At 40.2% G+C, this 25,670-nt stretch overlaps 2 protein-coding genes and 1 long non-coding RNA gene across 8 annotated transcripts; 1 reads left to right on the top strand and 2 right to left on the bottom strand.

Moving 5' to 3' along the window:
- Positions 1-1,969: 1,969 nt before the first annotated feature.
- On the bottom strand, positions 1,970-18,703 carry drd3 (dopamine receptor D3). Of its 2 annotated transcripts, none has more exons than XM_086065403.1 (8): positions 18,551-18,703; positions 15,660-15,947; positions 11,343-11,455; positions 8,826-8,962; positions 5,635-5,828; positions 4,005-4,070; positions 2,973-3,351; positions 1,970-2,884 (listed from the first exon to the last, which is right to left on the bottom strand). In XM_086065403.1, exons 2-8 carry the CDS (start codon positions 15,942-15,944, stop codon positions 2,688-2,690), a joined length of 1,371 nt encoding a protein of 456 aa, XP_085921529.1. In that variant the 5' UTR covers positions 15,945-15,947; positions 18,551-18,703; the 3' UTR covers positions 1,970-2,687. The 2 variants fall into 2 exon arrangements, with proteins under 2 accessions (XP_085921529.1, XP_085921530.1); XM_086065404.1 differs by having other exon boundaries at positions 2,973-3,348.
- Positions 2,696-23,636, top strand: LOC147155886 (uncharacterized). Of its 3 annotated transcripts, XR_015091915.1 has the most exons (7): positions 2,696-2,893; positions 4,029-4,086; positions 17,154-17,535; positions 22,180-22,350; positions 22,464-22,525; positions 22,674-22,802; positions 22,888-23,636. It is a non-coding gene; the product is annotated as an uncharacterized LOC147155886 (long non-coding RNA). The 3 variants fall into 3 exon arrangements; XR_015091916.1 differs by having other exon boundaries at positions 22,677-23,636; XR_015091914.1 differs by having other exon boundaries at positions 22,674-23,636.
- On the bottom strand, positions 20,555-25,633 carry slc22a13b (solute carrier family 22 member 13b). 3 transcript variants are annotated; one of them, XM_086065399.1, is made up of 11 exons: positions 25,382-25,633; positions 24,528-24,923; positions 24,333-24,436; positions 24,062-24,216; positions 22,885-23,056; positions 22,665-22,785; positions 22,491-22,585; positions 22,203-22,417; positions 21,434-21,542; positions 20,979-21,173; positions 20,555-20,889 (listed from the first exon to the last, which is right to left on the bottom strand). In XM_086065399.1, the coding sequence occupies exons 2-11, from the start codon at positions 24,903-24,905 to the stop codon at positions 20,850-20,852; spliced, it is 1,584 nt and encodes a 527-aa protein (XP_085921525.1). In that variant the 5' UTR covers positions 24,906-24,923; positions 25,382-25,633; the 3' UTR covers positions 20,555-20,849. The 3 variants fall into 3 exon arrangements, with proteins under 3 accessions (XP_085921525.1, XP_085921526.1, XP_085921527.1); XM_086065400.1 differs by lacking the exons at positions 20,555-20,889; positions 25,382-25,633 and having other exon boundaries at positions 21,059-21,173; positions 21,429-21,542; positions 24,528-25,357; XM_086065401.1 differs by lacking the exons at positions 20,555-20,889; positions 25,382-25,633 and having other exon boundaries at positions 21,102-21,169; positions 21,429-21,542; positions 24,528-25,357.
- Positions 25,634-25,670: the final 37 nt, after the last annotated feature.

The raw sequence follows: 25,670 nt of genomic DNA, 5'->3' as shown, positions 1-25,670 counted from the left end.
AGGGGAACAGCAACATTATCACTGTTTACGTGTGTGTGTGTGTGTGTGGGGGGGGGGGGGGGGTGTGAGAGAGAGAGAGAGAGAGCCTTGCGGCTATTTTAATATGGCGGAGATGAAAAGTGCAACTTGAGAGTGACTCCAGGCCTGGCTTAATATATCCCCCCCCCCCCCCCTCCCATTCGCACCGGGGACGTTTTTTGAGACCCAAGCTCAATAAATGAAGAATTGTGACGCAAGCATTGAACAAATGTTCATTATTATGTATTACCAGCATTTGTGGATTGAATGTTTACCGCCCCTGTGAGATAAAAATTGATTAGTTTTTTCACCCTTATTCTCAGGGCAAACCGTCCAATCCATATTCATGAATTTTACAAGTGCATTTATCCTGGTTAGAATTTATACTTGGCAACAAACTGGCCTGATTGCGCACCACTGGAAGGTTTTGAAAATTCACTGTCCGAAGCCAGAATGGGTTGGAAACATGAAATTTGGCGGGCATGTCTATCATGAGTAGACCCACAAAAAAAAGTCCAAAGAAGCCATACCCGGAAAGGCACAGGAAGTCTGTTACACTTGGTGAACGCAAAAATTGGCTTGGTAGCGCACCTGGAATATTTATATATATTTTTTTTAAATCAGCCCCCAAAGCTTGTGTCACTTAGCAACATGACATTTGTTGGCCATATCTACCATGAGTAGACCCACAAAAAAAGTCCAATGAACCCAAACCCGTAAAGTCTCACATTCTGCTTTGAAGTGGATATTTTCAGCCATTTCCAAGGGTTCTTCATAGAAATGACTCGTTAACATAAAAAAAAAAAACAATCAGCCGTGGTATTTTGATAAAAAATATCAAGAAGTCTATCCATGTTAGTATTTTGGCTAGTTTGTCTTATCCACACCAAATAATCACAATACTTTACATATAGAGAATTATTCTTTTCTTTCTTTTTTTTAGTTTCGATTATTATATGTTGGGCTTTGAACAACATCTATAAGTTTGATCTGGAAAATGGAGTGTACGCTATATAGCGCTTTACTCGCCAAAACGATCATGGTGCAAGTCCACGCAGTCTTGGGAATGAATAAATTGACTGTATGAATACAGCTGCACTTCATCCATATTCAAATTCAATTAAAGGAGTGAGGGGGGAGTGGGGGGTGGTTGGGGAAAAGGCAGTGCTCATCACCATGGCGCTGGGTTCATACTGTACGCCCTGATTACATCCTCTTAAATATGCACTTAGTTATTAAATATTGATTTCACGCACTTTCCAAGTGGGGAAACAGAAAATAATGTGCTGGGTGAACATTGCTACTTTCGTCAGTGATAATGAAGTGTGTCGAGATTCAGCATACATTGCAAAGGATAAAAAAAAATATATAAAATAAAAAAATCTTGCATCATGAGTCGTCTCGTGTTTTTGGCATTCTAAAGAATGAAGAAGTTGAGTTATTCTCATTCTAGCTCCTTAACTCATTCAGTGCTAGACATTTTCAAACCTTCTTTTAGCTTAACACTTGAAAAATAAAAATACATATAAATAAGTACCTTGGGCTGAATGTCCGACCTGAGTTCTAACCTCATTTTTATCTCAGCCAACGGGAAAAATATGCTAAAGTCTCCACATTGGGTCTTCTGTAAACCAGGAAGTAGCCTGATAGCTAACAAACTCATCCAAATACAGAACCCCATGACTTTTTTTTTTTAGGTGAAATGTATTGTTTTCTTTTTTATACCTTGCGTTGAAATGGGACCATACACCAACCCGCACCAGAGGCCAAAATGGTACGGTCCTTTCACCTTGAGTTTGTTAGCGAGAATGCTAAAAGGAAGTGCTCCCCTGTGCCTCAGAATCAAAATGGTACGGTCCTATCACTTTGTGCCCTCTGAACCAGGAAGTAGGCTGTAACTAACAACTAAAACACACAACCCCTATGATTATTTTTTGGGAGTCATTTATTTTCTCATTTTTTGCTCTTTGAGTCAAGATGGAACCATCCACCCTAGCCCCGCTTGCTCAAGGATTCAAAATGGCATCACCCTTTGTATTCACTGTCAACCAGGAAGTAGCCTGCTGGCTAACAAACTCTTCAAAATACAGAAGGGAGGTAGGACCCTTTTTTCCTCTTGTGTCCTTTCTAAGCCACTCATTTGTACACATCTATGTGACAGTTCAACCCTGGTGGAGATCTGTACCATCCTGTGTTTAGAGAGAGAGGAAAAAAAAATCCAATTTCCCATAGTTATATCCTCCTCTGCAGTTGGTTCTCCCCACATCATCATTAGCGTGTGAACACATCACAGCATGTGTATGGAATGACGTCTTTATTTACAACACACAATAGAGCCTGTAGTTGATTTTTTGGCAGATGGCCGCCAACAAAGACAATAAACGGCACTTTGTAAAAAAAAAAATTAAAAATAAAATAACTCCTCCAATTTTGATATTCCAATGACTTTGCACATCTGCATGCACTGTAGGGCAAGAGTGTGTTTGTATGACATGAGTTAGTCCACACAGTGCAAAAAGGGGAAACACAATGTTGGCACAAAGACGTCCACAAAAACCTGATCCATGCCACAGCCCTTTTTCCAAAAACAGAGTACAAAAAAATCCGACGTGTGTCCGCGCTGAGCAAGGAAAAAGTGACTTTTGCAGTTATCTTCTCGATTTTCTTCCTCAGCAGCTGAGGATCTTGATGAAGGCCCTGCGGAACTCCACGTTGAAAGTGGTGTATATGATGGGGTTGAGGGCGCTGTTGACGTAGCCCAGCCAGGTGAAGGCGCTGTAGAGGCCCGGTGGGACCGCGCACGTCCTGCAGTGCGTGTTTAGGATGTGCGTGACGAAGAAGGGCAGCCAGCAAATGAGGAACACCCCTGAAAAAGGTACCAGAAAAGGAAGTTCAACTTTTTGTACAATATCCTACTAAATTGTTGGTGCAGCGACATGTGAGCGTCTCCTCACCAAGTACGATGGCCAGCATCTGCGTGGCCTTCTTCTCGCGGGCGTGCATGCTCCTGAATCTGGGATTGTTGATGTTGACCCGCCGGAGCGTGGTGTGCGTGCGTCCGTTGGAAACATCCTTCACCTCGCAGCCCGCGCCCGTCGACAGCGCCGCTTGCCGGTTGTTCTTTGCCGCACTGCTCCCGGACCCCAGCGCCACGTCGTCGTGCTCCGCGTCCAACTCGGTGCGGCCGCAAGAGGCGTGGCTTATGCTGCAGTAGTTCTGCGTGTCCACGGGGGGCAGTGCTGAGTTTTCCACCGGTCCCGTTTTGGGCAGTTTGCGCCACAGACATCCCGACAGCAGGTCGGATTTGGACGGGCCCGAGGGCTCCACGCACTGCTGCCGGGTTCAAAACAACATCATAAACATGGAGAAATCGCTTGCTTTTTTTTTATAAATCGGTTACAGAGGGTACAATCGTAACATGATGGTTTTATTTTGCAGGTGCACACTAATGAAACACATTCGGAATATTATGAGATAATGTCCTCAATTTTAAGCAAATAAAGTCATATTTTTACTAAAGACAAAATGTCATAATATCATAATACTTTACCATAAAAAAGTCAGAATATTACAAGCAAAAATAAACATTTTAGGAGAATAAAGTCATGATTTTTTTTCAGAAAAAAAGTAATACTTTTACCATTAAAAAAAAAAAATCATACGAAAAATAAAGTACTATAAAAATGTCTAAATATTACAAGTAAAAGTCCTAATTTCAACGGAAGGAATGCATAGTTTTAACAGGGGGGGAAAAGTACAAAGAAACTAAATTATTTTAATATGGGGAAAAATGAGGGAAAGTCCTAATTTTAAGAGAATAAAGTGTGGACATTACCAGGAAAAAAAACTAATTTAAAAAAACTCGTAAAAAGTTTGAATGTTATGAGAAAATGTTCTCACTTAAAAAGAACACTGTCATAGTTATACCTGAAGAAAAAATGGTTTGTCATGAAAATTGCCATGTTTGACACTGAAATAACACTCACCACTTTGATCCTTATCGGTGACAGGTCGTGGTTGGTCTTAGCCGGATCGTCCTGCAGACACGTCTCCTGTCGGATCAGAGAGGCAAGTAGATCATTAATTCATACACCTTTACCTTGTCAAAACAAATCATTTGGACACTTTAAAGTAGGGCTGCAACTATCCAATATTTTTACAATGGATTATTCGACTGATTAATCAAGTAATCAGATAAAAATAGATTTCGCATAGACTTTAATAGCTTAGGCTTTGAGTGTGTGTACCTTTAAAAGGTGGGCCTTGGCTGGTGAGTGACATGGGTGTCAGTCAATGAGCGTAAGTCTGTAGTAAAATTAGCCCATGTGGACTTTGATCAAGCCCATTTTAAAAATAGTCTTGATCACAACCTTCACTGGAATGATGGCTGCAACTGGGACACGTTGTCGAATTTGAATGTTTATTCATAATTTAACTGGACCGTGGTAAACATTACGCAATGACTTGTTTTTATTTATTTTTCTCTTCAGCTATGCAATTTCCTTCGAATGACTTTTCCTCCCATTGAGGCCAAATAACTGTTTTCCCATTTTAATGATATCTTTTGTCAGTACTGCTTGTCGCTGTCCGTCAACGTGATTGCACGTTAAGTTTTGCATCGCCGAAGGTCACAATGTATGCGTGCGTGTGCGCGTGACGATATTGGATGTGAAAGGACGTGTCCAATTTAAAGGTGAATTTGATTCTTAATGCAATTGTTACTCATGCGGCACGGCGCTCAATACCACAATTCTGACAATTACATCCCCGTGTCAGCTTTAATAAAAATGCTTCTTTTTCATTATTTAGTCAATTTAAAGTCTTTAGCTCCCGTTCAGTAAAATATCAAAATGTAGCAGATTAATTTCAGGGCGCTAAAACTTGCTAGCGACAGTACAGAGGGTGTGGCATGTTTGGGAAGTGGACTTTTGGGGTTCCATCCCAAATTGAACAAAGTCGTTAATTAACTCTTTTACCGCCAAAAACATCAATTGACGTTAAGGACACACCCATTGTATACCGCCAACTATATATATTTTTTCTCAATGGGCAGTGCAACGTCTTGTGCAGCGCTGCTTCGTGAATGGGGTTGGAAAATCCCAAAACACCCACTAACTGTGGCCAGCAGATGGCAGCATTGTAACTCTTTCCAATGGGCTTCCGTGTATCAAATGACATGAAAACATGGCGGATCTTAGGAAATGGAACGTTTTCAAGGATGACGTGAATGATTCAAAGCGTTTGTCACATTAAATCTAATCACAGAGCGTCACTAAACAAAAAACATGAGTGTCAAATTCACTGTTGTGCAGAAAATGTATCTTGCTTGGTTTTTCCTATTTTTTTTCCTTTTTTGCTTCATGTCGCTCAAATGACCTATTTTCAAATGGTAATTACTAAAGAACGGAATAAGGTAGAAACATACTTTTTTTTTCCTAATGAAAGAATGGAATCCAATCTTTCATATGGCACCCGCGAGTTCAAACGCTCGAGATTGGGCTGCCACTTGTAGGAGTTGCTTTTTTGGATAACGTTTTGGCAGTAAAAGAGTTCATTAAAAAGCTTGCTCGTCATTTAGCAGTAGCGCGGAGGGAAATGTCAAGAAGAAGCTCTGACCACAGAGAGCGGCATGGAGCCGGGCTGCACTTTCCCGCTGGCCTGGCTGAAGGTGATCCTCTTCCTCCTCATTCGAAGGAAGACGTAGATGCGGATGTAGACCAACAGCGTGACCACGAAGGGCAGGTAGAAGGACACCACCGACGAGTACACCACAAAGTCGGGGTTGGAGATGGAGCACACCATGGGGTCGTCTGGAGAAACAAAAACGAGCAACTCAGAACGAGAGTGGGGGCTCATTTTGTCATTTTCAAGGAGAGTAGCTAAAAATGACCAAAAAAAAATGGAGTTAGCCCATTGTAGTTGTCAATGGCTCAATTTAGGCCCGGGCTTGGCTTCCACAACTTGCCCTGCTTGATATTCTCGCCACGCGCGCTCAACTCTACCCTGCGGCTCGCAGCTTATTACTGCGGGCGCGATTGCCTTCGACATCGTGCTAGCGGATTGCGCGTTCGCCAGCTCTCCTGTTAAATATGTGCCGTGTACTGTAGGTGGCAAAATCATTGGGAACGATTGCCTCCTCCTTGGATCAATAACACACAAAGATGATGATGACGGCGGCGGCAGCGGCGATGAAACGTCTTGGCCGTCCGAACGACAATTACACGAGCTGTCTTGAACGCCGCCAAATAGTAATAACGGGTTACACGCCGCAAGTGAGCCGTGGCTGATATTGCTGCGCCGACATGGGAGGAATACTTATGTATTCATCCTGTGGCATGTGCAAATGATCATAAACGATGCGGTTTGCGCCTTTACATTTGAAAAAAACTTGAGAATAAAATGGAGGTTATTGGTCCCAGTAGGTTGCGTTTACATTAGTGTGGGAATTTTCACTTCACGATTCATTCTTTTTGTCATGAGTAGATTCACTTCCTTCTTTCTGACGTTTTTATTATAAAAAATATAATTTATTTTTGTAACATTCTTTCTCTAGAACAAAATTTTAAAAAGATTTTGTTACAATATTACAACTTCTTCTAGCATAAATTTTTTTGAGTTCCTAACTATAATGCTATAAAAACTATTAATAAATGTGATAAAATGCATAGCAATAAAAAAAATCTAATAGTATTACAACTTTTTATTGAAAGTCCAAAAATATGCTTGTAGTATATATATTTAAAAAAATCTCATTATGACTTTTTCTTGGAAAAAAAAATATGACTCCATTCTCATAACTTTTAGAATTTTTGTGTGTGAAAAAAAAATGCAACTATTTTCTCAAATAGGACTCACATTTTTCTCATATGATGTCGTTTTCTTGAGAAAATTTAATTCAATTACATTTTCACTTTTTTTTCTAATAAAATTCTGGCTTTTCTTGAAAAGAAAAAAAAGTCATCCTTGTAATATCCCGATTTTCGTCTTATACTATTACAAACATTTTGTCGGGGAAAAAAATTAATAATAATATTCCCGTCCTGTGTATTTTTTTGCGCACAATATTCAATTTTTTTAAATACATTTTTGTTGTAGTTCTCTCCCAAAGAAAAAATCCAACTCTATTCTTGTAACATTCTTATTTGTCTCTCATAATATGTATTGTGAGCCCCCCCCCCCCCCCCCCCAAATTAAAACTTTGCATTGAGACTTTTTCACACAGTTCCGACTCTTTCCTGCCTTATGTTTGGCTACAAAGGCTGACTGATGAGTTAATTGGAAGCGTTTGTTTGCGGATGGCGATGATGAGCGCTGCACCCGGCATGAACCCTGGCGTGACCCCTCCATCATATTCCCGCCCATTGTTTGCCGCTGATTGAGGAATGGAGGAATGTCCACGATTCTTTACATTGTGCACACCGGCCACCGCTCTCCATTGCCGCGTGCGGCTCCGCGCGTGTGTTGTCATTGGATTGGAAATAACGACTGGCGATGCTACACCGCGTGGGCAAGTTCATTCGCAAGACAAATGAGGATGCAGTTCAGTCAGCCAGCCTGTTTGGCTTTGGACAAAACGGATAAAGACAATAATCAAAGGGGTTATTGAAGAGCGCAATGCTAAGCAATCTGTCAGAAGCAGCCTTGTTTATGTTTCGTTTCGAGCCGGAAAACATTACGTTGTGGAGCGTGGCCAACACAAAGATATTCCTACTTTTTATAATACTGACAGTAAACTCAAAATGACAAAAATAATGATGGAAATTGTAGAATGAAAAATTCCGAGATTCAAGTCGTACTATTTCAAAAGTCGAATTTGTAATTTTATGAGAATGAAATTCAAATATTATGAAAGTGCGAGTTGTGCTTTAACAAGTATACTTTTACAAACTGAGAGAAATACGTTTGAAATGTATCATAGCCATCATGCTACAAGTACAAAGTTGGAATTTTAAAAGTTGTGCTTTTATGAAACAAAATCTGCAAAAATGATGAGAAAAAAGATTTTTTTTACAAGAAAGATGAAATATTACTAGAAATAAATGGATATTGTTAAATGAAAAATCCTAATCTCGCAAATATTGAGTTTTACTATTACAAAAGTAGAAACTCTGCTTTCACACAAAAAAATAAGAAGCTGTGTTTTTAGTAAGTTAAATGAGCAAAATCCGAATACCTTTGCAAACTAAGAAACGAGCTGTAATTTTATAAGAGCCATCGTTTAATTTTTTAGGTTGTTATAAGTAGAAAGTCACAATTTACAAAAGCCAGAGTTAAGCTTTTACAAAAATGTCCCAAAATGTAAGAGATTTTTTAAAATACTTTATGAGAAAGTCATAATTTTACAAGAAAAAGTGAAAATATGAACAATTCCAAATTCCACAACAACAAAAAACCTCACAATTTTGTGAAAATAAAGTTTTACAAATGTAGAAATGTTACTTGTTTTTTTAGAAAAAAGTCATAGCAATACAAAAGTTGCAGTTTCGCTTGTGTAAAAAAACAACTAGCAAGTCACAATTGACAAAATTACAAACATAGTTGTACTTTTAACGATAATCATGTGCAAGCGAAATGAAAAAAAAAGAAGATGTGACTTTGAGGAGAAACAGTCAATATTACATAATTCATGTACTTTTCTCTTACTTTGATGAATGTTCGGTCTAAAGACTATTCTCATGTCGATTTATCTCGTAACTGTAATAACAATACTTCGTTCTTATTTTTATTTATTTTTTAATCCGGCTAGCACATCAGTGCTGTCGCCATGCTGTCGTTGGTGTCGTCGTGGTTGACGAGGATGAGCTAACCTGTGGTGTTGAAGCCAAACAGCAAGGGGCAGGACACGGCAAAGGCCAGCACCCACACGGTGGCGATCATCGCGAACACCCGCTTGCGAGAACGGTGCGTCGTGTTGTACAACATGGGCATCACCACCGCCATGTACCTGCACACACACACACACACACACACACACATACACACACAACTTTTAGGAGATGTTGAAAAACTGTGAGAACAAACATAAAAACTTTTTTTTTTAAAGCTTTTCAACAAGAAAGTGGTCATTTTTACAGGACAAAAAAACATTTTATATGGAAAAAGTTATTATTTCATGAGGAAAAACTCTGAATTTTATAATAAGGAAAAGTGTAATTAAAAAAAAATGGTCATAATTTTTCATGAAAAAGTTTCATTTGACTAGAAATTGAATCGGAATTTTACACAAAAGTTTCATTTACTTCTGATGTGGGTAATGTTATGAGGAACAAAAGGCTCATAATTTTATAGGGCAAAGTTGTAATTTTACAAGAAAAAATCTTAATGTAATTTTACCTCCCAAAATCATTTTTTTTTTTTAGAGGAAAAAAGTTATTTTATAGAAAAACTCATGTCAACAAGAAAAAAGTCGTAATTTTTACAACATTAAAACGATGATCTTTTGAGTTGAACAAGAAAAAAGTATTTTAAAAAAGTTTTTAAAAATCCTAATTTGAATAGAGAGCACTTTTAATTGGACAAAAATGTAAAATGTAAGATATTTTTTTTTTAATAAATTGAGGTTGGCAGTTTAAGAAACGAAAACATCATAGTTTTACCAGAATATAAATTATACTTTGCTTCCAAATTTTATTAGAAAGAAGGCATAATCTTAAAAAAGTGCCTTTTAAAAACTTACTTTTAACATTAAACAATTAAAATATTGCATTTATTTGCATTATAATAAAACATCTTTTTGTAACATTACTGTTTTTATTCATAATGAAAAAACTTAACATGCAATTTAGTTTGCTTTAAAAAAAAAAAAACTGACTTATTTATCATATTGACTCGTAATTCCTTTTTTATTCTAAGCACGATTATGATGCTGCACACTGTGGATAGGTCGCTCACTAATTCTCACAGTATCCCTGCATTCGAGCATTCCGGAAAATAACTCACCCACAAGAAAGCCACCGCTGTGAGAAATACGAAGACCGACCGCGGCGAAGGCAAACAATTTGCGGCGTTGATCAATCAACTTTTAACTAAAAGCTAAAAGAGGCGTTCTGGACAGGAAGTGTGCGTAATGAGCTTGTGTGGAAGGGGCGGCAATTAAAAGCCGACCCGGAGCCAACTCGGATGCCGCGTTCCCTCGTTTGGGGCCAGCTCGCTGCCATGATGGTTTATCTTCATCGGACTAATTACTCGGGCTCCTCTCAGGGGCCAAAGACAGGACAAACACACACACAATACAATACACACCCAGCTGTACTTTTTTAGCTGTGTGCCGTCTGCGGGAATACAAGCAGCAGGTCCGCTCGGTCGCGAGTCACCCGAGAACTGATCAAACAGCGCTTCCGCTTCTTCGTGAGGCAAATACGGCTCACCGAATATATAAATTTGACTCGTATGGAGCTTCACACTGTTCACCTTTGAGTCATCAAGGTGCTTTACGTACACGGATCCAAATCAGGTGTGGGGAAGCTTTTATTTCTTTCTTTTTTTACCCAAGCCCCCAATGACTAATAATAAATTGATTTTACGAGGAAAGAAAAAAACGTTGACATCATATGAGGGTAAAGTCGTAATATTTCTAATATTATGACTTGACTATGATTTTTTAAGGAGCTGTGCTCTTAACGAGAAAAAATTCACACACGATGGGAACAAAGTTGTACTATGTCGAAGTTGTACTTTTCTTTTACAAGCGATTTAGCAAACTGCAAAAAAAAAAGTGGTCATCTCATCAAAATCAAGTCTTATTTCTACAAAAGTAGGAGTAAAAAGTCGCAAATGTAGAAAAGAGTCAATTTACAAGAAAGACATTAACAAGAAAAGTCAGATTTCAAACATTTTATGAAAATAACTTAAAAAATATGTCGTGAATTTTTACCAGATAAAAAAAATTTATATGAGAAAAGTCGTACTTTTATGAGAATAATTTTGCAAAAGAATAAATTCGCCAATGATGGGAAAAAGTTATATAATATTACAATTGCAGAAGTTGTACTAAACAACAGAAATAAAATAATAGTTATTATTCTACAAAGTACCGTTACAACTTCTAAATAAACACATTTATTAGATTTCCTATAGCCACATAAAATGTAAAAATGATTTTGACAAAAAATCTATGCTATTATCAAAACAGAATAATTTCATTCTCATCATATTATAACATCCTAAAATACATCTTTATTCTCGTGAACTTGTAAACACACGAATCTGAGCACACCTGGAAATGCAGAATTATGTTTGACATTTCCACAAGTGGCGCCATGGCAACTGTGAATGAGCGCCCCGACGTCTGTCACGCACACGCGCGCACACGCACACACACTCACCTGTCGATGCTGATGGCGCACAGGTTGAGGATGCTGGCGGTGCACATCATCACATCCAGGGTGACGAAGACGTTACAGTAGAGGCGGCTGAAGAGCCAGGCGCCGCCGACCACCTGTGCGGCACACACGCCAGAGATTAGGCAACACGTTGGTCACCGTCACGTGTCCGCATAACACGCCAAAGAAGGCCGAGCTGGTGCTAATTTACGGGTAACGTAGCGGGTAGAGACAATTCAACTCTATCTGAAGTGAGCGCATTTCATGAGAAAAGTCAGAGAAAGGAACAAAGCCAGGAATGCCAGATCTTATTGACATTAGGTGTGCCTCAAGGGTCCGTACTTAGCCCTCAGCTTTTGCTCCATGATTTAAACTCAGTGCTGCAATTTCTTTTTGATAAGCTCTTTGAAGTTGATGCCAAACTTCATGGCTATTTTAGTTGATTTGGATTAAATTTATCATTAGAAAAAAACAACTAAATTTGCATAACCGAAAAAAGTTTTTCTTTAAAATTATACTTTTTTTTCGGGATTTTTTTTATACTTGTTTTTACACAAAAAAAAATCTTCATTCACTTAACATTTAAAACATTGTGTATTATGTATTTTATTCTAGTAACATTGCTAATTTTCTGACTTTTTAGAATTGTGCTGCTTTTCTTCATAGAATTTTTTTCTCATATTAAAACTTTAAAAAATATGTCCATATTAGCCTAATATTTCAGATTATTATGACTTTTTAAAATGAATAACATTTCTGTTATTTTCTCAGAATTCTGACTTTTTCTTGAAAAAATATGACTATTACTGTAACCTTAAAATAGTTTTACATTTTTCATCTGTCTTAATATTTCCAAAGAAAAAATAACCGCAGGAGAGTATGACTGAATTTTTTTTTAATTCATTCTTGTAAGTTATGATTTAGAAACAATTATCATATGATTTTATTTTATTTTTCTTATAACGTGTCTTTTTTCTTGATAAAAAAAATCTGACTTGATTCTCAGAAAATTCAGATATTTTTTCTCGTTACAACTCCTCCTGAACGGACGCGTCGTTATTCATATAACCTTCCAACTTTATTTGCACAACATTCTCACAAGTCTGACCTTTTTTTTAATGGTAAAATCGTAAAAATACATCACAGCATTTAATCATCGCAGTCCTTTAGAACCAACGCCAAGATGCGGCCAGGTGACCGCAATTGTCATCCACTGATGCCGATGTTGTGAATTAGCATTTAGCATTTTGGAGCCCAGCAACAATGACGCTCAGAAAATGAAAGCTTACATTCTAGGCGACATAAGGCTTGGTGAATAACTGTCACTGCTGTGATTAATGGATTCCTGTGGGACTATATACAGTACAGTATATGGGTCTGCCCCCACACACACACAAAGAGCCAATATAGGGGAATACACACCCACTAACATAATTCCCCACTTGTGTTTGCCTCCTGATGTTATCGCTGTTAACCACCCTATGCTCGCCTGTCACCTACTGGACTTTGTGTCTTCAAGCGCCAGCTATTTTTTTTCCGACCAACGAGTGACAAATTTGACCTCTGCTGTTCATGTTGTGCTCTTTAATATGTATTTTAGTCATTTGAAATTTGAATAATATCTTTAACATATCATTAAGGACAGGCATATGTTCTTCGTCCTCTGCAAAAAACAACTTGATCATATGGGTGTCTTATATTGCCCCCATGTGGCCAAGATGGGCACACCAGTAAGTCGTTTGAAGGCAATTGCATAGCTTAAAAGAAAATTGCGTAATGTTTACCACGGCTCAAAAACGTCTGAAGTTGAATTATGAATAAACGTTCAAATTAGACAATGTGTCACAATTCCATCCATCCTTCCAGTGAAGGTTGTGATCAAGACTGGCTATTTTTAAAATGGGCTTCATTTCACTACAGACTCACTTTCATTGACTTTCATTGACATTGTTTACTTTTAAAGGTAAACACAAGTACAATATTAACGAGTCCTATTTTTATGACCAAAAACACATTACAAGAAATTGTGATGTTTTTTGGGGGGAGGGGGCTGGAACGGATTAATGGCATTTCCATTCATTTCAATGAGGAAAGCTGACGAAAAGTTGCTAAAAATCCAAATGACTAAGACTGACTGCTTTTGTAAACTAGCTGTTTGCAGCCTTGCCATTTGTGTAAGCAATGCACATCAGCAGCTATGCAACTACTAAATGTTCTTAATTATAATTAATTGATCAAATCATTTATTGAAAAACAATGTCCATTTTTATTTAATTGATTTATTTTTTACGTTTTTGGGACGTCTGCATTCAGTTTAATCCCATACACGTAAAAAAATGGACATAAGTGTTTTTCGCAGGACAGCGATGATCTACTGAAGCTTGTGAGCAATTGTGGGAAAACTCCTAAAAATCTTGAGATGTTTGGCTTGTTCTTCAATTACTCACCCACTACCCCTCCATCTCACACACACACACACACACTCACACACACACGCAGAAATTACAAATAATTCCTAGTGGTGACATTCCATTGACACAATGCATTTCCTAGCCCCTTAACCACCATAACCGACGGCCTAATCCTAACCCTTACCCTAACCCCGACCTCTTGACCTCAAAAAGAGGTCTTGAGTTGTGAGGACCGGCCAAAATGTCCCCACAATCATAGTAAAAACCCGGAATATGGTCCTCACAAGATAACACATGCAAGAACATACGCGCACGCACGCACACATTGTGAGCATTGTACGTGCAGTGTGGGAAAAAGCATGCACCCCCCCCCCCCCCCCCCCCCACACACACACACTACGTTCCTCATGTCGAGCTCTCGCTGTGGGGCATCAATTAGGGAGGAAAAGCCAGCGGGAATCACTATTGGGCTCGGACGTTGTGGGGGCGGCGATTATGGATGAATAAAATGACAAAAATGAGCCAGCATTGGAACTAAACTCTTTGGAGATTCCAATAAAAAAATTTCACCCTAGATTGGATGTACCAGTGTAATAGTGGTTAGTACTGCTGACTCGCAACTCTGAGGTTCTGGGTTCAAATCTGTGGAGTCGGCTTTCCACATTCCCAAAAACATGCACGATAAGTTCAATGGAGACTGGAGAAAATTCGCCAGTGAACGCAACTAGCTGAATGCTAACACATCATTTCGGAGCACGCGCTCTTCATCCGCCAGCCGGTCAATAGTCGTAAACAGAAATGAGAAGCTTCACATTTGTGTCAGTAGGAGTTATTTCCTTGCGCTGCTAATGAAGCCCTTACGAAGCGAGGCGAGGCGACCCGACCGAGCGTCCCCGCGGCCTTGGAGCGCGCGGGTCGTAGATCAGCCGCGCCGTCCGTGCAGACGTGTTATGATGAGCGCCCGTGCTCCCGAGTAGACCGCCATCCAGAAACGGGTTAATCCAATTCTACAGATTACCCTCTTGGTCATGGTGGGGGGGGGGGGGGGGCATTCGCCATGCCCCTTCAAATTGCCTCCGTGACGTCTTAATGAGCCTTTCCTCACGTTTGAATTGGAAATGAGGGAGTGCAGAAAATGGAGCACCTGCATGAAGTCGGCCATCAATCTTTAGGCGCGGCCGGTTCATTTGTTCTCTCCGCTCGTCTGAACTCTGAGCGAAGACGAAGCGTTCTGCTGACAGAGTGCAAACTTGAAAGAGTGGCCAGGCGGCTGCTTATTTGACATATTTGGGAGTGTCTGAATTTTTTTTTCCGACCTCGAGTGGGCAAACGTCCGCCTTCGGGGCGGAGGGGGGGATCTTATTGATTCTCGTCTGTAGCCTTATATGAACTTGGACTTCCTGGATGCATTACAATGCAACAGTGGCGGTCCAGCAGCATGATAAACAACGCTACAGTCATAAAATATTTGATTTTCTACTGTGGATCTGATTGGCCGATTTTCTTGGAACTGTGCTAAAGTCAGGTGTTCATCCTTGTCTCATTAGTTGGCTTGTTTTTTGTGTGCTTTTTTCACGTACAGTTCTTTTTTGTTTAGCAATTTAGTTTTTCCTTTTTTCGTTTGCTTTCTTTAGCTTTTTGTTGTTTTGTTTAGCATTTGTTTTTGTTTTTTACTTTTTTGGGGGGGTATGTTGTGTTTACATTGTTGGTGTTTAGTTTTTATGTTTTTCTATTTGCTCTGGTGTGTGAGAAGTGGAGTAAACAGCATAAGACGGGATTTTGGGGAGTGGCTTGGGGGGGGCGCAAAGTCATTTTTGTAAGCTACTCAATGTGAGTAATCCTTGCATCAAACGCTACCAGTGCGACCAAATCGAATCAATTCCGAGCAACAAAGGCGATCATGTCTTACCTCCAGGTAGACGGCCCATGGCATGACGAGCGAGGCCACCAGCAGGTCTGCCACGGCCAGGCTGACCACCAGGTAGTTGGTGGTGGTCTGCAGGGAGCGTTCCCTCAGCACGGCGAGGCACACCAGCACATTGCCGAACACGATGGCCAGGATGAGGATGGAGTAAAACATGGCATAGTAGTTGCGCTCGCCGTTGCCGGCGTCCGACTCCGACGCCTCCCCGCTGCCGTTGCGCTCGTCCGACGCGTTCCACCATGGCCGCTCTGCTTCGCTAAGCATTGACATGTCCTGCCGACATGGGGGGGGGGGTTACACTTTTGCATCTGACAAGTCGAGCCAAGGAGTCTCAATCGGAGAATTGCTTGAACTTGGAAATTTTAAGTATCTTGGTGGAAAGACAGCGAAGACGGGGGTCGCTCCAGAATGAATGATCACAGTTGGAAGCACTTTAGTGGACTGGATCTTATCTGCCAATCTATCAATTCATATCATACACAAGTTTTCAAGGTTCATTGGAGCCATTTTTACTGAAGCAACCCCCTTTGCTCCGGGCTGTTTTATTGGATTCTGACTGATTTTGCAAGGCCCACAGAATATTGTGTTCTATTGCTATAAAATATGGAACCGACCAAAAGAAAGATGTGTGTTTCTTCTTTCATCAGGATCTGTTTCCGTTTTGCAGCAATTAGCATTAGAATACAGCTAAGTTTCACAAATTTGTTTCAAACGGTGGGGAAAACAGCTTTTTGCAACATGGCCCTGATTGATCTCTTATGCTCTGCTGCCACCCGCTGGCCGTTTTTGTAATAACTACCATTGCTTCAAGCATTCTCGTCAGTTCAGAGGCTGCATCAAAGCCTTCTGTATGCTCTAGCATTAAAAAAACAAAAAAAAACAACTTATAAATACGTCTTTGGGAGCATGGTAATATTTAAAATACAACGTATTTATACATTTATGGGAGCAAATGAATTGTTTGGCTGTGTAGAAGAGGGAAGGTTGAACAGGCATCGATACTTAGTGACTTTTTATTTATTTATTTTGCACTCCACATATACTCTGTAAACAAAAAAATAAGCTAATATTGAGAAAAAAATAAGCATTTTCAAAAACTATCTAACCTAACAAAAATGCTCTAATAGCTAATTGAAATAAAAGCAATTTTTTTTTTTAAAACACCATTTCTCTCAAACATTGTTCACAAACCAGTCTCGTGAGCACTTCTTCTTTGCCGAGATAATCCATCCCACCTCACAGGTGTGAGCCACATCAAGATGCCGATTAGACACGATAATTAGTGCGCAGGTGTGCCTTAGACTGCCCACAATAAAAGGCCACTCTGAAACATGCAATTTGGCGTCGCTTTATTGGGTCTGGGGCACTCAGAAAACCAGTCAGTATCCCCCTCCTTCACATACGCACACACACACAATGATGTATTTCCTCGTGTCCCTGTACAAATACTGTTGTATGTGTCTTCCCTGTGATTGACAGGTGCGCGCCACCTCTTGCCCGAAATCCGCCAGAATCATCTGCAGCTTTTTCGACTGACCCTGAAGATGAACTGATGCTTGTGACAAAAGACGAAGGGAGTAAAAAAAAAAAAAAATGTTGCGCTCATTAGCAGATGTCTTAGCGACTGATGCCAACACCCATGAAGATCTTTTTAGAAGCAATTAACGAGCGGATGGTGAAAGGAGGAGGGGCTATAAAAAAAAAAGAAAAGTGTTGGGGATGATGTGTGTCTGGCTGTGGGGCTCCGCTGCTGTTTGCACTCCATCTATCCTCGCCTTTATTACCAAATTGAGCCTCAACTCCCCTGCCGCCGTCTGGCCACACAACTTCAGCGCAAATCTTCTCTCTCTCTTCGTCTGAGGTGAGTTTTCTGTCATTTCACGCCGGATCTTGTCTCCGCGTCATAACGGAATGTTTATCCGAGCAAATTTCGTATATACGCAAGACAATTCAATGTGCTTCACTCGAGCAAAGACGACACCAAAAAGCAAAGCAGAGAAAGGGAAAAGAAAAAGTCGCTTACAAAAAAAGAAAAAGTACATTCACAACATTTAAAGACATGAATTGAAGCCTTTAAAAAATTTAAAAAAAATAAATAAATACAGCAAAGCCCCCTTAGCTTAATGCTAACAAACAGCATCTATGGCAGTAGTGCTATTAGGGATATTTGAATGCAAATGATGCATCACATGTAAACCATACTCGCAAGCATATATTCTTTATCCTCCGTGAAAAACAACAAATGCTACTGCGGCTCAGTGACTCACTCTCACCCTTTACCGTACAACAGAAGGAGCCCAAAATTCTTCATTTCATTATTAAAGTACAATTTGCATTATACATACAAACAATCATTTATATTTACATAAATTTACATAAACACAATGAATTGCTGTAATTGTGTTTATTTACATCAACACAATGTAATTGTACACAATATACACTTATTCACACTCACGCATATTTATTAACACATTATCTTAACCGTTGTCATTTATACACAATATAAAACTCTACCACTTCACCTTTAACACAATCTGCCTGCCAATTTACACAAACACACTGTGGTATCATCATTTGTCCATTCAAATCCTATACATATAATTAAAGCATCTGTTGCACCTTGGAGTTAATTGAAACTCATTTCCCTTTAATACGCCAGCACAAAAGAGTGAAATGGTTCCCATGGATTCTTAATTAACGCAAGATGAAATCCAATTAAAGCCCGAGACGGCAACAGCGTATCTGCCTTAACCAGCACCCCGCCTGCAAAGTATTCATTCCGAGTGGGAATAATTAGACACCCTACTCCAAATAAAGCCATTAAATCCTCACGTACAAATCAATCCGAATGTCATTTAAAAGTCTCAACCTACCTCTTCGTGTTTCCTGCTGGAGAAATCATCAGATCCCAAGCGGCGTCCGTGGCGAGTTTCGACTTATCAAGTCCTCGCACCCGTGTGTGCGCGGTGGCTGCGGGCTGCCCGGTGCGCTCGGTGCCATTGCGCACAGGCGAATGTGCGGATGGAGGCTCTCGCTGGCGATGTGGCAGACACGCACGCGCGCGCACGCACGCACACACCCTCCCTCCCCAGATGACGGCTGCTCGCATTGGTTTCAAATTAACGAGCAGACGTCAGATGTCTCGCTTGTCCAATTTTATTATTGATTAGCGTTTTTTTTTGTTTTTGTATTATCAGTTTATCCAGTCAGTCGACATGTTTGGCTTTCTGATTTTATGAATGAATACCATTATTGAGATTCCTTTGAATTCCTTCCTTTAAAAAAAAAACCTAAAAAGTAAAAACAATGCCCTTTGAATACTTTTAGTTCAGTCTTTTACGCCACTCCTATGCCATATACACCCTTAAAAAATGCTTCAAGAGTATAGTTTTCAAATCTTTTTAATGCTACCGATAAAGTTGGCGCACCCCTACAAAAGTTAAATCAATAAGTTGGCGCACTTTTTTTTTTTTTTGCATGGCCACACCCTAAAAAAAAAAAATCTAAACAAAGACTTTGAATACTTTTAAGTGCAGTTCTTCCCAACCTTTTTAATCCACGCACCCCCTTTTAACAGAAAAACAAAAGTTGACCCATGTTTCTATTTCTATTGAGAATCTGCTCGGGAGAGGGTGTGCAGTGGTGCACACTTTTTTTGCCGGGATGTTGAAAGGGCTTGTAATGTTTGAAAAACACTGCTCTAAAAGCACCCAAAATGCTTTATTTGGCCTTTTTTTTTTTTTTTTTGGATAAACAGGAGCGTGTCTGTCATGATCTCAAAGGGGGGGTGCGCAGCTTCTAAAATTTAGGAAAGACTGCCCCGGCTTATGTGAAGCCCGCGAGCGTGACAGTGACAAACGGCCACAATTGGCCATTTTTCACCAGCGAGCTCGCAAGTCCACGGCGTGTCTTAACTCCCGTTCAAGTGTCCAAATGACCTTGGCGCACCGTGGAAATTTGAGTCATCCTTCTTTGCAGCGGAAGAGAGTCCTCCGCGGTGATAACAAACACTCACTCGTTCGGAAAATGGTGCTGAAATGTAATCCGTCTTACACTGCACTTTGTGTGTCTGGCAGTCTTCAAGTTGGCCGATCAATCTCACCCGAGTGTGTGAAAGGGGAGGACAATGAGGATTGTGTAATTTTCTCCACCAAATCGACTTGGTGAAAGATAAAGTGGAGTTTTTTTTTTTTTAATAGGTAAAAAGCACGTCTTAAGAGGGCCAACATTGGCGTCTTATAGTTTGACATTTTGCTGCCATCTATTGCCCAATTGGTCCAACTGCTTATTGAGAAAGATTTCCGACCGATCATATTTCAAATAAATGCATTGCAGAAAGTCTTCCTTAAGAGGTTTGAAGGGGAAAAGATCTACATAATGACCTTTAAAAAAAAATACAATCTGAATAATCCGTTTTTCCTCTGTTAACCCTCAATTGAATAAATCTGCATTTAATAACAGCTTGTGGTGTATTTACACAAAACGTAAAAAATAAACACATTAAAATCCTATTTCTCATGAGTTCAGAAAAAAAACAAAAACATTTTCCATGTATGAAAAAGGCCCATTTCTCTTAAATATTGTTCACAAATCTGTCCAGATCTGTTAGTGAGCTCACGTTTGTGCACTATAACCTACAGTATATCATATGTAACACGTGTAACACCTTGCTCATGTTACTACTGATAAGCAACATAATAAAAGGAGCAAACTAGATAGGAATTAAAAGGGAGGGGGTGTCACAAATGTTTGCTATTATTTTAAAAGAAAGAAAAATTCATTGTGATAAGATAAACAGTTTAAAGTTGCAACAGTTTAATTTGGTCAAAAAATTAGAAAGTAGAAGACGAAAACAACAAAAATTACATTGGCTTTTATTTTGAAATTTTGAAAGAAATATGAGGTAATAAGTTGAACATTTTAAAGACAGATTCATAAATAGGTAGCTAACTAAAGTTTTTCTCAGTGGTTTAATTTCACACTGTGGGCAAAGATTCTAATATTTGCATACAAGCAATTAAGAAAGTCAAGGTAAACAGGAGTGCAGAACAAATCTCATACAGTACCTATCGAACCTGAGTGTACATCATCATGACTGGGGCTCCATGAAAATAAATATGTAAAGCAAACGCCTGTAATCATCCACATAAACCACAATGCTGTGCTTCTGCCTCATATTTCTTCACCCTTTACATATCCTGTATCAATCCTCCTAGACCAAATAAAACATTGTCATGTTAAAATAAATAATAATAATCATCACGCATCTTGCTGTTGTTTTCCTCGGGTTCATCAACTCACTTTAGCGCGATGCGTTCCTCAAGTTCGGCGTTGAGGGTCTCCGGCAGCATCAGGCAGAGGCCCACCGCACTAATGGGTACGACGCCATACACCAGCATGGGGATGGAGTCATGGTGGACGGCCAGGAGCCTTATCAGGGGGGCCAGGATGCCTCCCACGCGAGCGCACATGGAGTTCACACCTACGCCACTCTGCCTAGCAACACAGACGAAGCAAACTGCATTTCAGAGATAATAGAAGTTGTTTTTAAACTCTTATTTCTGCAGTCTCAGGCTGACACCCACATCACTCACCAGGGCCCCCCCGCCTTTCAAAACCACACACACACACACACACACACAAAGCTGCAGATATTACCTCGTTATTCCATTTATCAATGAGATAATTGGGGGAATAATCTATCCTAAAAATATTTGACAATGTCATAAACAAACCTCGTCTGTTACCTACCTTACCTTAGCGTGGTGGGGTAGAGCTCTGCTGTGTAAACATACACAATGCAGTAGCAACCAGTGGATGCACATTTCCCAAGTATGGCGAGGACCGTTGCAATGACAGGAAGGTCTGAAATAAGAAGTTGGAAGATGAGTATTATAAATACAGAACATAATTGATGCGTAGGAAGTCAGACAAAAGTTATATTGGGGACAAGTTGTGTAGTTTCAAAATGAAAATTAATTTGTATGAGATTTAAGGTATAGTTTCAAGAAAAAAGTATAGAAGAAAAATGCAGATATTTTCAAGACAAAAGATTTAAAAAAAAATCAGATCATGTTTGAGAAATAAATAACATGCCTTTAACCATTAACAAGAGTATGAAAACCTAGGGGGAAAAAATATTGTACATTTAGAACAGATATAAAATTTGATTGTGAGTTAACTAGAGAAGTCATGCGACAAAACTATTTGTTTTTTTAAAAGAAAAAATTATTACAGATAAAAAATTTTTATTACAATCATTTTATTTAAAATTAGGGGCGTCAGGCAATTAAATTTTTTTATCGTAATTAATCGCATGACTTCACTAGTTAACTTACAATTAATCACAAATTCTATCTAGGTTTTCATACTCTTGTTAACAAAAGTGGGGAAAAAAATGTTAAACTAGTAGAAATAGTTCCAATGAAATTTTGACGTTTATAGCCGTCAATGGCAGTTAATATTTGACGTGTCGTTTGTTTTTGTTTTTTTTCCTATCAAGAAATCGCCGTGTGTTAAAGTTACCTTTGGGCACGGCGACGATGGAGAGGCAAGTGGCCCCCGCAAACAGTAACATCATGGCCTCACACCGTCGCCTGCCGAAGCGCCCGATGAGCGGCAAAGAACCCAGACGGGCGGGAAGCTCCACCAGGCCAAAGACGAACTGCGTCAGGTAAATATTCAGTCCGAAGTTGCCAACGTTCAGGCTCAGGCCGTAGTACACCACGCTGATTCCAAACCTGCCGTTACACAGTGCGGAATTCTAAGATTTTTTTTTTTTTTTAGCTTTCATTTTAGGTGTTAAATCCTCACCAGACGTAGCCCATGAGGAGCGCTCGTTTTCTCAGGTATGGCGTCCTAAAAATGTCGAACATGCTGCCTCTGTTGGGCGACTCGTCCACCTCCATCTACACAACCACACGCGCCATTAGGACATGATATTTTCTGTACTAATTGACTAAACGTAAACCATGTGTGGGGCTTCACCTTGTCCAGCAGATCTTGCGGCACTTCCCTCCCGTTGACTTTTGCCGCTCTGCGCACCTCCTTCGCCGCCTCCTCCCTCCTGCCCTGGGTCATGAGCCAGCGAGCCGATTCTGGCAGGATCCTGGCGTTGTTCAAAAGGTACGGCCCGTAAATTAGCTTTACTGTTTTCTCCTGTAAATGTTCTAAACGAGTGGCCAAGTGTCACATGATTTGTACCGACCAGTAAAAGGCGGCCAGGACAATAAGAAGAGGGCCGTAGAGGGCCAGTTGGAGAATCCTCCAGTTGCGGATGAAATAGGCGAGGCCGGACAAGAGCATGAGACCGACGGGATAAAAACTGTGACTGATGATGGTGCAGAAGGCGAACTTGGACGAGTCGCACCACTCGCCACCTTGAGTGAAACACAAGCCCGCCATTAACTTTTGGCATAGAAAAGAAATGGTGGCATTTGCCACTGAAAAAGACTCCATTGAAATCAATCAACTGGGCAGTGGTTTTAAATCAATCTTTTTTTTTCAAGCTGGGTTAGAGTTTATTGTACTAACTCATTCACTCCCAGTCGTTTTCACCGAAGCAATCCCCTTCACTCCCGGCTGTTTTACTGGATTTTGACTGATTTTGCGAGGCCAACAGAATATTGTGTTCTATTGCTATAAAAGCATGCAACCTACCAAAAGAAAGATTAGAATCTCTTCTTTCATCAGGAAAAAAACTTACATTTGTATCAGTTTCCGTTTTGCAGCAATTAGCATTAGAATATAGCTAAGTTTCATCATTTTTCACAAATCTGTTTAGAAATGTGAGTAATTAGCCTTTTTTCAACATAGCCCTTGGTTGATCTCTTTTGCTCTGCTGCCACCTGTTGGCTGTTTGTGTAATAACTACCATTTTGTTTAACAATTGAGAGGCTGCATCAAAGCCTTCTGTATGCTCTGGCATAAAAAAAAGATTTAAAAAACATATAAATATGTCTTTGGTACACTTAAAACATTTAAAGTAGAACATATTTATACGTTTTTGGGAGCAAATGAAATTATGGACAGTGTTGGTTGTTCTTAAAGTGCACTACGTTGATCTGAACTCTTAGAGCAGGCGTTCAGGTAAAGCCTGAGAAAATTGATCCGGGCGGCTGCACTTGAACTTAGCATCCGCAAAAGTCGATTCAGCAGATGCTTTGGAGAGTCGTCGAGCATTATAATCTTTTGCTTGAAAACTGAAGTGAGAAGTCTTATCGCTCATGTGAACGCCTGCTCTAGGAACTCGTTTTTTTTATTTTTTATCAGTAGTGGTTAGTACGAAGCCTTCTGCTGTTTGGTTTGCCGGGAACTGACTCTGATTTGAGACAAATGCCATGGATAGTGGAAATTGTTCATCTAAAACCTAATTGGCCACTCACCTATCACAAATGAGTTGGTTAGGATTCCCGCCGCGGACACACCACACAGAAACTTGAAGACGATATAAAAGTAGATGTTGGGAGAAAAGGCACTACTGACGCCGAACAAGAGAAGAAGAAGAATGCTCAGCAAGACCACAAAGCGGCGACCAGCCCTTAAAAAAAAAAGAAAAAAGAAAAAGAAGAATCACAGTTAATCGAGCGGGGCCACATAACCACAATCAAAGCTCTGCACACCTGCTGTAGCCATCTTGACTACTGTCCTTCGTACCTGTCAGCCATGGCACCCGACACGAGGGCCCCGATCAGAAGTCCGGCCATGTAAATGGACTGCGACGCCTCAATCAACGTTCTTCTGTCACACACCAGATTAAACTGACCAAGAAACAAAAGAGCATGACCCAACTGTTTGCCGCGGCGACATTTCCCGTCCCACTGTTTGCCGCGGCGACGTTCTCCGTCTCACCTCCGTCACAATGCTGGACGCCCCCGTTGGCACCTCAAGCTTGGACCCATTGAGGCAGCCCGTGGTCGCGTTGAGGCCGTAGAGCTCGATGGTCTGCAGGTCCGAGTCGACTGGCGCGAACATGAGGCAGCTCTGGAAGCTTCCGTCCGGGCCGACGGGGACAGTGAGCTCCTTCTGCCTCTCGCGCGTCAGGTTGGCGTCCCCTCGCTCCAGGATCCAGTCGGCGTTGCAGTAGTTTGGGAAGTCGAGGCCCGTGAAGACTTGGCCGATGATGTCGAAGGCCACGAAGATGTTGGGGACGCACAAGGCGGCCACCAGGCGCTTCTGGAACAAGCCGAACTCGCCGATCTCCTTGAGGACGTGCGGGAAGGTGCTCATGGTGAAGCGCTCGCTGGACTGCAGAACAACAAAAGGAAAACTTTTTTAATCCTTACGTTAACTGACGTGGGTATTTTCACTAAGCAAACCTGCATAACATTACAATACTAAAACAAGTCAGAGAACCGCTGACAACTGCCAAATCGGTTGTAATTGTATTTATTTTTGGGTTAGAGTCCAAACTGTAGTTATTTAGTAACATCTTTATCATGCAAGGACAAAATCCAATTGGTTCTAAACCATTCTATAGCTGAAGTGATGGACCAATGAGCAAACAGAAATGGCACACAAGGGTTAACACTAAAGTCAGGTGAATATTGTTCATATAGCGCCAATTCACCAAAAAAATGTCAATGCGCTTTGATCAGGTCAAAAACGACACTATACTGTATGTTAATAAGAAAAAAACAACTGAACGGCAAGCAGTTGACAACATTGAAAAACTTATTCTATAAAAAAGAAAGCCTAAACATAACCTTGGCTTCTGCAGCAACAATCTGCCTCTGGTTTGTGCATATTTTTTAGTCTTTGAATAAAATCCACGCAAGTATGCAGAACATGTGAATAGTGTACAGTACAACATACGGGTCCCTCACAAATTATAAATATTAAAAACTACAACCCGGACTGCAAATTTGAATAAAACAAACAAAAAACTAAAAGGTCTCAAATTAGTAATCACAAATTAACTTAAATAGATATTATGTAAACATTATTAATACACTCGAAAACAAAATTTAAAAAAACAAAACAACTTTACAAAAC

This window comes from Leptonotus elevatus, chromosome 21 (assembly GCF_054856555.1).
Source record: "Leptonotus elevatus isolate MCC_2025b chromosome 21, RoL_Lele_1.0, whole genome shotgun sequence".
Taxonomy (NCBI): Eukaryota; Metazoa; Chordata; class Actinopteri; order Syngnathiformes; family Syngnathidae; genus Leptonotus; species Leptonotus elevatus.
Note: the sequence above shows the minus strand (reverse complement) of the source record. Positions and strands in the feature narration are given on the sequence as shown.